Source organism: Astyanax mexicanus, chromosome 12, assembly GCF_023375975.1.
Source record: "Astyanax mexicanus isolate ESR-SI-001 chromosome 12, AstMex3_surface, whole genome shotgun sequence".
In the NCBI taxonomy this organism is placed as follows: Eukaryota; Metazoa; Chordata; class Actinopteri; order Characiformes; family Acestrorhamphidae; genus Astyanax; species Astyanax mexicanus.
Window position 1 is genome coordinate 15,129,495 of NC_064419.1, and position 12,976 is coordinate 15,142,470.

At 38.2% G+C, this 12,976-nt stretch overlaps 1 protein-coding gene across 2 annotated transcripts; it reads right to left on the bottom strand.

Moving 5' to 3' along the window:
* Positions 1–580: 580 nt before the first annotated feature.
* LOC103029136 (protein disulfide isomerase Creld1) lies at positions 581–12,964 on the bottom strand. Of its 2 annotated transcripts, none has more exons than XM_007238287.4 (11): positions 12,775–12,964; positions 10,825–10,947; positions 10,519–10,601; positions 9,629–9,739; positions 9,434–9,525; positions 7,937–8,116; positions 6,759–6,854; positions 5,039–5,122; positions 3,764–3,859; positions 2,706–2,846; positions 581–1,703 (listed from the first exon to the last, which is right to left on the bottom strand). In XM_007238287.4, the coding sequence occupies exons 2-11, from the start codon at positions 10,939–10,941 to the stop codon at positions 1,483–1,485; spliced, it is 1,221 nt and encodes a 406-aa protein (XP_007238349.3). In that variant the 5' UTR covers positions 10,942–10,947; positions 12,775–12,964; the 3' UTR covers positions 581–1,482. The 2 variants fall into 2 exon arrangements, with proteins under 2 accessions (XP_007238349.3, XP_007238348.3); XM_007238286.4 differs by lacking the exon at positions 12,775–12,964 and adding an exon at positions 12,483–12,750.
* Between the last annotated feature and the right edge of the window lie 12 nt (positions 12,965–12,976).

The window sequence follows — 12,976 nt, forward strand, 5'->3', positions numbered from 1 at the left end:
CCCCCCCCCCCCCCCCCCCCCCCCCATTCACTCCTATAAGAACATGTGTGAACAGTGATGTTTGTGTCTACTTAATGTTTAGTAAAGTTCCCTGTTTCTTAACTTCTGAATTGAATATATTGGGCACTTGAATTAAAAATGTGATACTTAAACGAACATTTAAGAATCAATGACAACCCCCCTTAAGACAACCCCCCTCCAAAAAATGGCATTATCTTTAAGGGAATATTAGGGGCCATTTTAAGGAACAAAAATAAAATAAGATGTTTTATGAAACCAGGCCCTGATTCCTAAAATGTCTGCACTTTCAAAGCTCTCAGTGCCTTGTTTTGCATAGTGAACGCTATGCCCCCCATCACTAACATTTTGGCCTGTTGAGAGCATGGGCTTAAAGCGCTGCATTTTGTTTGGAATGCTGAGGGAGAACCGAGGTGGGCTTTCAAACAAATGTCTGTACTCGTGTACTCATGTGTCACCAAATACCCCACGTCCTTTTTACACCAGATTTTACCTTTAATGTGCAAACAAAATGTTACAAAAGTATTGTATAACTAATTCATACGTATGATTTTGTTCTGTATTTTGTTTTACATCAAATGAATTCATACGCATGAAACAAATATTTCAAATTAATACAAATATAACTTATCACATAGCATCTAGTTTTTAGGTTAAATGCCAAAAAATTTTTATTTAAATAGCAAAATGAATAACTGTAATGTTTGCTTTATCATACAGCGCTCCTATTGATCTACTTTATTCTATAACTGATCCGCATGATAATAACAGTTAAATATTTACTTGAAATGGTTGATAAAATCTCTTTGTTTTAGAGCTGTATTTCTTTCCTGTTCCTCAGTGGCTTTATAAGAGTGGCTCATTGTTTTTTCTTCCCATTGCTCTTATCTGTAGCTTTAGATATAAGCATGTGTTCTTCATACATTTGAAACATTCCTACACCATGCTTCTGGTGGTGTCTCGACAAAAGAATAGAATGGTTAAAAGATAAAACGTAGAAATAATTTACATAAACCAAAATAACCGTATCTATATGACCAGAAAACAAAAACTCAGCTTTAAGCTTTGTGGCGCATAAAGCCAACATATAGCAACGTATCCCATCACCTGCCAAGCATCAGTGCACTCTACACAGCGTTCCAGTATCTTAAACAGGTTGACGTGTATTAAAAAGTTTCCTAAGTAAAGTCTCTTATAGTGAGCAGCAGAGAAACCTTACCGTGGAAACACAGCGTATAAATTAGCATAGTACAAACTTGCACTGCCCAGCCTGTCCTGGAACCAGGAGAACCACCACAGCCAACGCTCCTCTGCTCATCCTCCAAATTCCCTGATTGGCTTGCACTCATATAGCCACGCCCATCATCCTCCCATACCCTCCCACTTCTTCAAGTTTCTGTTGCCCAATAGGCTTGCAGTCCAGTAGCCCCACCCTTACTCTCAAGTTCCTGAGCAGCTCGTTGGTTAACGTCCTTTAAGGATGCCGTCCAGCACGCGGTCACCTTTTTCTGAGAGCCAGTAGCCTGCCATAGCTGCCACACCCCCGATGAAGATGGCAGTGAAAACCATGTCTCCTTTAGCAGCTAGCGTAGCCAGCGCGCAGATCACCACACCGAAAAACATCTGCTGAAGCACCAGCACCTCATCGTCTGTCATGTCGTCGAATAAGCCCTTCTCTGGACCAGCTGGAGAGAAATGGGTGGAGAAAAGGAAATGCTAGCGATGCAAGTAAAACACAAACTATCTACGTATGGATGTACAATTCACTAAAAAAGTCTTTGCTCCCTTATAGATTTATTTTGCTTTTGCTTTTTTGTCATGCTTACACTTTTCAGATTATCAGACAAACAAAAATCTAACAACCAAAAGATATAAATATAAAAAGCAGATCATAATGATGACTTTCCCCAATTAATTAACTGTGATGAACTCTGCTTTCCATAAAAAGAAAATGCAGTTAAATTTCCCACTACCCACAACTAGGCATGATTACTGCCAGACCTATGGAATCAAATCACTTAAATAGAACCTGTCTGACAACATGAAGCATAATTTAAAGAAACCTTAAAAACCAACACCCCAGTGAACCACAGTGAGAGCTATTATTCACAAATGGGGAAAACATGGAACACTGGTGAATTTTCCTAAGAGTGGCTGGCCAACCGAAACTATTACAAAAGGGCATGGACAACTTATCTAGGAGGTCACAAAACAACCCAGAACAATATTTAAAGAACTGCAGGTCTCACTTGCCTCAGTTTAGGTCGGAGCAGAACTATGAATTCTGCTCTCTACCAGAAAATCCTGAATGAGAATGTCCGACCATCATTTTGGGATTTTTAAGCTCAGGTGTCCTTGGGTTCTGCAGCAGGACAATGACCCGAAGAATTGGCTTTATCTAAGTCTGATTGAGATGCTGTGGCATGATCTTAAACAGGCGGTTCATTCTCATAAACCCTCTAATGTGTCTGAATTAAAACATTTCTGTAAAGAAGAGTGGAAAAAAAATTCCTCCACAGGTGTGAAAGAATCATGGCCAGCTATCTGTAAAGCTTGATTGTAGTTGTTGTCACGAGGGTGACACAACCAAGTTATTAGTTTTAGGGGGCAAACACTTTCACACAAGGTCAGATTGGTTTGGATAGATTTTTTCCCTTAATGGAGGAGAAAATGTGTGGTTTACTTACTGGGCGGGAGGTTCTCCACACAGATGCTGTCTCTGCGTATGAAGCCTTCTGCACATTCACAGCGAAACGAGCCCTCCTCATTAATACAGGCTTCATTCAGACCAGGACACGCTATTGCTTTCTCCTTACATTCATTCACATCTGAAAGAGAAAAACACACCAATACTACCGCATATTCATCAAGCATGCCTGGAGACTGCAGACATGTAGTTCCCTGTGTAAAGAAGTTATTGCCCATTCAAGCTGGTTACATACTTAGCAGCATGTTGTCAAACTTGCAACCTGTGTAGTATAGACCTTAATATGTTGCCACATTTTGTGAACTTCACACAGACATCAAAAACAGATATATTAATTTAGATTAAAAAATAAAATAAATCTGCTACTTTTGATGTCTGCTGCGTTAACCACACAACTTCCCTCCGGGGATAATAAAACTTTCTGTCAATCAAGCAATTAAGCAATCAATCTATCTTCAGCAAAAACAAGCAGTTAGAGAGCCTGGGTCTCGCTAGGAGAAAAACGACTGCAGTAAAGACTGTTGACTTTGGAAGCCTCATAAAAACAGATGAAGGGCATTTGAGCAAACTCATAAATAATAAACAATCAATCAACCTTTATTTAAGAATGGAAGACATCGAGGGTGGCCTTCATTTAGAATGTAGTCAAGCAAATACATAGAAAAGAATACTGTCAAAAAAAAAAGACCCAGCATTTTAATAAGAAATATAAGATATTATAAAATAAGATATAAAACAAATATGATAAAAATGAAATAATAAGTAAAAAAATCTAAAGGTAATAAAAATGATCAATTAAAAGGCAACAACATATGAACAAATAAAGCTAACTTAACACATTGGCACATAAAAGAGTAAAATATAAAAAAAGAAACAATGAAGGAAAACAACTAAAATACACACACTATATAACAAAAAAAACTAAAATCAGCTAAAACAAAGGCTATATGGAGGTAGTTAGAGACTACATTTTACAGAAGGAGTTATTCGTTTAAAAAAAAAATCAACAGAGACAGATAGTAGTGATGCATGTCTTACCGAGGCACTTGGCTCCAGTCAGTCTGTAGCCTCGGGAACATTTCTTACAGCGAGCAGGACCGCTGCCCATACAGCCCACACACGCTTGGTCACAACCTAGAAGCCGATGTAGCATTAACATACAGCACACCATTCATATACTGAAATATGTGTTATGTGTTATACACAATACAAAACATGGACAAATATAGAGGACTGTATAGAGCAGTGGCTCTGAAACTGGTACTGGTACTTTTGGTACGCAAAGCATTTCAGAGTGACCTTAAAAAAATGTAATGCATGCACAAAAATATTAATGATTAACATTTTAAAGGTTTTTACCTCTAATCAAACATTTCACATCATCAACCTGGTAGACCCTGTATATAAGCTTTAATTACTTCAGTTCTTTACAGTTTCATAGGTCCTACAATTGAACCCTGTGGAACTGGGTTTGTAAAGTTATTTGTAAAGTTAACAATACAACTGTAATACAAAATGAAAGAAGTGCAGCCATGTAACAGCTGCAGTGTAGAATACAAAATTAGGAGTGCATCAAATATTCAGCAGCTGATGGTAAAAAAAAGGTAAAAAAAAAAATGGTTAAAAAAAAAAGCTGTTTCAGAGTTGAATAAGTTAAAAAAAAACTTTATATCAAACAATAATTATGTTGAGTCATATTGTGCTTTGTTGTCGTATCTGCTGGGACATTAAAAACATTGAATATTTTTAAGCTGCATACAAATATTTTTTTTTGTATTCGCCTTTATTAAAAAAGGTATATTAAAGCTAATGAATTGATTAAATGGCAAAAGTGACTAAATTAATAAAAACCTGCAAAAATAATGTGTTCAGTATTCAGCATTTTGTTCACTTTTTCTAAAATCATCCCTAATATATAAAATGTAAATACAATTTTTATTCACTTACAAGTTTGAACAGTTCATGTTCATGTGAGGGAATTTAGGGCATTCGTGATATTAGTTTTTCAGTATGGTCAGCCCACAGTACTTTTTGTGAGTTTTCTTTATTGTGCAAAAGTAAAATTTAAAATTCTAAACAACAAAACTATAATATAATAAATTTTACCATGTTAAATAGAACATGAACAGATATGCCCAGTCCTTAAATTACAGCCTTACATACACATGAATCCCAATGCTAATAGGCCTATTGCCTGGTTTTACTCACCACCACAGTAAATGAGTAATTAGTTTTATCAGTGTAACAAAATTGCTTTTTTCAGTACAGAGGGACCTTATTTCTTTATGTTTTTCTTCATAAAGCAGTACTGACCTCTGCATTCGTATGAGCCGTCAGTGTTAAAGCAGTAGGTGTTGGACGGACAGCGGGCCAGCTCAGTTCCACACTCATCTACATCTGTGAAAAAACAGGCTGAGCATTACACAACTGCTTTAAGAAAAGTGTTTTCAGTCTGAATGGCATAAACAATAACAAGTACAGCTTTAGGTATGCTAAACAGAATGTTTTTGGATCTTCTGTTGGAGTTAAAATTTAAACCTAAAATTTCAAATTGTATAGTCATATATTCTCTTATGTGTTCTCAGCCTGTATTTAGGTACCTGTCTTGTATCTATCTACAGTTGTCTACAGACAGGAAAACTTTGTTGGCAAAACATGGCACACTCTATTAAGCCCTTCACTGGTGAGTAATATTACAGTAATTGAAAATTAAATTTTTTACATTTTGTACATATTTCTTTCTTTCTTATAAAAGCTGTAAACTTGTAAAACAATCCTAACTGGTGAATGAAAGTGTTCTACTCTGACTTATTCTTGAGGCAGGGATTAACCTGCCGCAACACACACACTATAAGTTATAACGATTCTTTTTTGTGGCTTCCTCTTAAAATGCTACTGATTTTGTTCTGTCAGAAGTGTCAGATAAACACTGATAAGTTCAGGTATGTTCTGAGCCAGAGGATATGTACAGTGGAACAGATGTGTTTTAAGTGGTTTTAAATTATCTGTCTACAGATGATATCTGATGCTTATTTTGGCACCGCTGTAATTAGAGTTTTCCACAGTTTTCATGCATAACTTCAGGACAAAACCTCCTAATCTTATGCAAATTACACACCATCCAGTTAAGATCTGAGCATTATTCTCTTCAATTACAGATCAATAAGAAATTTCTTTATGGCTTTATAGTTGCAAGACCATTTTTCTCAAGACATACATAAAGTTCACATTTGTACAGATAATACTGCACATAGGGTTGCCAACCGTCCCTTGAAATCCGGAATCGTCCCGTATTTGGTTGGTAAAATACGCGTTCCGTACTGAATTGATCCGGGACGCGATTTGTCCCGTATTTTTGAGGTTAGTAGTTATTAAGGCGGGTAATTTGTTTCAGAGACGCCGCGCGGCACTGCCCCCCTCCACTGGAGAACAGCCACCCCTTCTAAACAGAGTCTGAATCATAATGACCCAACCCAAGATGAGCTAAATGTAAATCAAAATATTGCTAAAGCTAGGCTTTAAAGCCAATTTGCGGGGCTGAAGCTGAAAAGGTAAACCTAGAGGGCTAAAGCTAAACCTGGCAGGCTAAAGCTGCTTTGGATCCTCCTAAAGTTTCTTCCTCTTAGTATAAGGGGCCACCGTTGCCGCTTTATAAATAAACTTAAACTGAATTGAATTAATGCTTAACCTGGAGGTTTAAAGCTAAACTGGAAGGTCTAAAGCTAAACTGGAAGGTCTAAAGCTAAACCTGGAGGTCTAAAGCTAAGCTGGGAGAACTTAAGCTAAACCCGGAGTGCTAAAGCTAAACCCGGAGTGCTAAAGCTAAGCTGCGGGAGCAAAAGCTAAACCTCCAGGGCTAAAGCTTAACTTGGAGGTCTAAAGCTAAACTAAAAGAGCAAAACCTAAACCTGGAGAGCTAAAGATAAGCTGGGAGAGCTAAAGCTAAACCTGGAGAGCTAAAGATAAGCTGGGAGAGCTAAAGCTAAACCTGGAGAGCCTTGGCCCGGTCTTCACTTCTGTCTATAGAACTTACCCACACACTTGTTGTCATGATGAATCCAGCCAGGCTTGCAGTCCAGACACTTGTATTCTTGTGGGCCGCTACACTTTTTACAGGCGTGATAGCAGGCTGTAGTAACAAAACAAAACAAAACAAAAATCATACAATAAGAACTGCGCCACATAACCTTTAAAACATTGCAAGTGCTAGTATTTTAACCCAGAAATAAGTGTTTGGGCACTGAAAAATTACATCTTAAGAGAAGGTATGCGAAGGTCATGTCGTGCTCAAAGACTGGAATATGTGTTCCAATTTTGACAAACAAGTGGTTAATTTCAGTCAATTAATTATTTAGTAACATGTTGACATTGTTTAATTCGAGTAAAAACACTGTTTTATGTGTATTAAGATTACTCAATGGTGGAGCATGTGTTTATTTTAGGTGGTGTAACTTTTTTTTTGCACATGTTTATGTAATGTGCTAGCCTCGTAACCAGTCCCTACTGTAAAACATGGGGGTGGAAACATCATATTTTGGGGATGTTTTTTTTTACAAAGGGGACAGGATCGTATTGAAGGGAGGATGGATAGGGTCATGTATTACAAGATTTTGGCCAACAACATCCTTCCCTCAGTTAAAGCACTGAAGATGGGTCATGGCTGGGTCTTGCAGCATGACAATGACCTGAAACACACAGCCATGGCAACTAAGGTGTGGCTCCATAAAAAGCATTTCATGTTCCTGGAGTGGACTAGCCAGTATCCAGACGTAAACCTACAAAATCTGAAACTCAATGTTGCCCTTCGACAGCCCTGAAACCTGAAAGATCTGGATAAGATCTGTTTGGAAGAGTTGGCCAAAATCCCTGCTGCAATGTGATGAAACCTGGTCAAGAACTACAGAAAATGTGTCCTCTGTAAGTGCAAACAAAGGTTTTGTACCAAATATTAAGGTTTTGTTTTGCAAATATTTATTTTATGAAATAAAATGCAAATTAATTATATATATTTAGTCAAGTATACAATATACTGAATTGTAACACCTGTATCACAATACATATTGTATCAGTCCTAATAGCAGGTAAACCCATAAAACACCTACTACTTTTTTATGTTTATTTTCTTTACAACTGACACTGAACACACTTTACCTCTTTATAATGATCTTAGGTAAAATTTAAAATAATAAATAATGTTTATGCTCTGGTCACCTGAGCACGGTGCCCGCGTGCCGTTGGAGCTTTTTTCTCTGTAGTACCCATCTGCACACTCCTGACACAGTGGGCCCGAATATCCTGGATCACACACACACTCTCCATCTCCCAGACGAGTTCCCTCACCCTCACATCGACCAAGGCCACCACACACACCCCCAGCACCCAGCGGACATTCTGAAACAACAAGAAAGCAGAATAAACCACCTCCTGTCCATCTGTTTGGTCTGTGTAAATGTACATTCATTAACAGACATGAAGAACAAACCCCTGCATTAAGGAAAAGTTGAACATGAAAATCCTGGTAAAATTGCAAATAATGAGCCCTATATCAGTGATCTGTAGAGTCGCCAACCGTGCAGCTTCCCGTAAATGAGCTGCTTCACAGCGTGAACAAGCAGGTTAGATTCCTCTGCTGAGAAACGTTGGAGACATGCAGGTAGCTGCACCATAAAATAGCAATCCGCCAAGGTCAGATTGCACCTGACTTTTAAAGGAAATGGCAAGCAACACGCTGGTTGGTTTATTTTACATTAAGTCCAAAACAAACCTATGGTTAATTGAATTAGTATATGCCTTTTGTGTGTTTATGCCATGCAAGGTGTACGCCACGACTATAGATCACTAAAGCAGAGAACAGAGCGCTTATGTCAGCGATTAAATATTCTGGCTAAATCAAAATAAATTACATTACATTACATTACATTACATTTGGCAGACGCTTTTGTCCAAAGCGACTTACAATAGTGAAGTACAAAAGTAATAGTTTAGTAACTAAAAGTAAGTTTAAAGGTAAAACATCTTTAGATAGGGCCTAAAGGAGGTCGAAGGGAAATAATAGGATAGAAGAGTGAAGGAGGGGAAGAAGGAAATGAGGTTAGAAGTAGTTAGTGTGTTAGAGGTGTTAGGAGAGTACGTGCTCTTATTAAAGATAGTGAGAGATTCTCCTGATCTGGTAGTGGAGGGTAGTTTGTTCCACCATTGGGGAACTCTGTATGAGAACAGTCTGGATTGCTTTGTGTGAGTGTTTGGTAAAGTGAGGCGACGTTCATTGGAGGAGCGCAGCGGCCGGGAGGTAGCGTAAGCCTTCAGGAGCGAGTGCAGGTAGGAAGGAGCTGTTCTGTCATCACCTTGTAGGCGATTGGAAGAGCTTTGAATTTCATGCGAGCATCAACTGGTAGCCAAAGGAGCTCAACGAGCAGTGGGGTGACATTTTTGTTTGATTATATAATTTATAACTTTAGGCCAATTTCTTTAATTCAAACCGACTGTAAAATTCTCACAAATCTTTTTCATTTTATGCAAAGTTTACAGGCATTACAAATTAAATGTGCACATTAAATATATGATCATTTTTATTATATTTTTATCCCCCTAAAATTGGTACTGGGCACACAATTTAAACACCATTGACCACCATTTTAATCTAAACGTGAAAAAAATAATGTCAAAAATAAAACTAAAACTGTTTTTAGTCAATATTTTTTGTTATACCAGAACATTCAGGTCCGAAGCGACCCGGCGGACAGCACAGCCTGAGCTCTTCAATACACAACCACTCAAACAAGTCAGGTGCCTCCTGTTGCCTAAAAAATTAATATGAAAATTAGGAACATACACAAAAAACGTATATCATATTTATTATTATCATGATGTTTTAAAATGACAACCACAAAGATTTGTGCTCACCTGTGAAACCACCAGGTCTCTACCTGGTCCTCAATCTGCTCTAACAGTCTGTTGCACTCAAAATCTGATTTCTCACAAGCAGCCTCCACAATCTCCAAAAGACGTGTCTCACTGCACAAAAAAAGAAATTCGGGAGCAAGTACAAAAAAATAAAGAGAGCAAGAGAGAGATGTATAAAAAGTATAGAAAAGTTGTGCTTTCTTGAAGTTAAAACTTTCACTATCACTTTACAAATAGTTAATTACCTGCATTTATGGACTGTATTTTTGGCACTATAATTTGCATGTTTATCTACACAAACTTCTTACTTAAAAGGTTTATTTGGGTGAGTAAAGCGCTTCCATTTATATAAGTAAGCCTAGATGACCAGATTTCCACGAAGGTTGGGTGCAGCAGCATTAGCGGCTAACTAGGGGTTATACTCGCCTCTGAACAGTGAATGAGCTAGCGCTTAGTGCGGTTAGGGGTTAATACCAATAATGTTCCAGCACTGCTAGACGGGGTTAGCAGCAGGCTACAGGCCGATAATACTCACCTCTGAACCGCAAAAGAGCTAGCCCTTAGCAAGGTTTGTGGCTAATGTGGCCATATGCGTCTCACGCTATTAGAGCCACACTGCTCAACCCAATCAGTCCTCCCTTCTGCCCCGCCCCTAAACTTATACATCAACATTTTTCAAATTTGAGCTGAGGGTGGAAATCAGGGGGTTCATTTACTGAGGGCTGTCACCTAAAGGCACATGGCACCACTCCAAAAAATAGAGAATACTGACTCACACCTGTACAAACTTCACCATTCTTTACACCTTGAATTGGCCAATATCCAAACAGCAAATATTTATACACTGTATATAGTGCTGTTGTATATGAAGATAAAGTTTTATGTCTCACCTGCGAGCATATTTGGCCAACTTCTCTTCCTCCCAAGCTGTGTTTCCGCCACCAAAGTTTTTATTGGCTGTTCGCTCCAGACCCTGGAACAAATAAAGTTACTTGTGTTCTTTTCTTGGTATTTTAGCATTAACCTTAAAATAGAGTTAGAGACAACTAAAAAGTACATTTATACAGTAAAACTAAGTATTTTGCCGCCAAGATACACCTAAATCAAATAAAACCCTGAACACTGCTGTACAAGTGCTCTGTTCACTTAAACAAAAAAACAAAACAAAAAACACAGACACTTATACATACACATACCTTGATGAAGTTCTCTGTGAGTTTGCGGCAAGTCTGGCAGGGTGCGGTCTGCACTGTTACCAATGAAAGAACAGAAGACAGAACAAGGGCGGGCAGCAGCGGCCAGGACCAGCTCATGATGTCCTGAAAGGTAGAAGGCCTTTAATACACAGCCATTAACACAAATTGCTTGGGAATTGCATCATTAGATTTGTGTTTATTATTAGGGATGCACAATAATAAAAAAAGTTACATCTGTATCGCCTGATAACTACCCTTATAGAATCATTGGCACAGGGCTGATGCCAAGATTTGGCTGATATTTCAAATCAATACTTGCTAATTAATTTATTGTATGCTTAAAAAAGACCAAGCAACGCTGTTCTAATTATTTTAAATTCTAGTTCTAAATTTTAAAAGATACAATTAGTGTGGATGACATCAGAATATCAGACATATTCTTCAAATTGGCCACATTTATACAGATATTTGATGGTGTTTTTTCAGTGTTTACAAATCAGTATCAGCCGATTCATATACATGAGTGGAACGAAGGATGAGAAAAGAGTCAGGATGGCTGTGGACTACAGCTTTCAGACATGCCCTAAGAGAGTACATGCAGTTTGGTGGCTGTCGGACAAAATGTTGGTAGCAAAAATGATTGTGACAATGCTGTATGTAGGTTCGGTTGCAGTGCTTCATTTTGCAGGATATATGAGGTATTCTGCAGTTTGGGTGGGTTTTTTTTATTGTGTTAAGTATTTTGACAAAACCAGCCTAGATTACAAAACTGTGTAATTGTTAGCAACTCAATCAGAAATAAAGCTACATAAGAAAACCACAGGTGAGCCTCCTTATTATTTCTATATTCAGCACAATTCCTTTGTCATTTTCTTTTTCCTGTTTTTTTTGTGAGCATATTTTTGTTCACTCCAATGTAAAAACATATCTGCTGTAAATATTTTGCACTGACTTTGGTCTGGTGAAAAATAAAACAAATACAGCAACACGTGTGTGTGTATTTTAGTATTATGGTAAATCTTAGCTAATATAGATGAATAAAGAGTTTGAAGCTGTTTGGTGTAAAAGTTTGATTGTGATAATGCAGTATGTAATGCTGGATGCAGTCTAGATTTCAAAATTGTGTTTTAGCAATAGAAAAAAAAACTGTAATAAACATTGTGTGTTTAAATTAGGATGTTCCATCAGCAGCTGTTGTTTTTTGGTTGTTTATGGAATAAAGCTGCTGTGGTAGTTAAAGCTCCCCTCAGGTTAATGCGCATCATATTGTTAGTTAGGTTAGCTTAGCCACAACCCGGCCGGTGTTCTGTCGAGTTGTGCTACCCACAGAAATGCGCTTCTCAACACCAGTGCGCATGCACGGACCCATTTTTAAAAATCAGTTTTGTGATAGTTATACTACATTTTACAACCCGAGCCCTCCTCTGTCAATATGCCATTTTGTGTTACAAACGTGTAAATGTCAAATAATAATAATAATAATAATAATAATAATAATAATAATAATAATAATAATATGATAATAAAAACACAGGTTATAAATCACCCCTATTAACCTTTAACTGTACCCATTAATTCAGGCTTTCCAAATTTCCTACCAAGAGTATTTTCAAATATGGTGTTTTTTCTGGCATTTTTAGGTTTAAATATACACTCACGGGCATGTATTCACTAGGGTAGCACGGTTTGACAGGGAGGCACACCACAGCAGAACACCAGCCGGTCTCCTGCAGCCCAGAACAGAGGAACCGCACACAGGAGCAAAGAGCTAAAAACACGACGACCCGACCCGACCCAACACTGCGGATGTTTATCGAGCTTTAAACTCGGACTCTGCCTCGTAACGCCGCTCTTTCTGTTTCTGTTTATTTCCCCGCGGCGCCCGTTTATCCTTTCGGCTCGGTTAACGGGGAACAGCATCCTCACTCCATCATACAGCGATTTACTCACGATTGTAATCTTTTTCTCACAGCCAGAGCGGTCCTGCACTCCCGAACCCCGAATCACACTCAGCACGGGCCTGTTCACACCCAGATTTAACCTTATCTGACACCAAAACCCCGCTTTGTTAGCTAATAGCCCCTTATCGCTGTTCCTCTGTATTTCTAGCCCATTCTATGAATGCTGCAGCTGTATCACAATAGACCCGCCC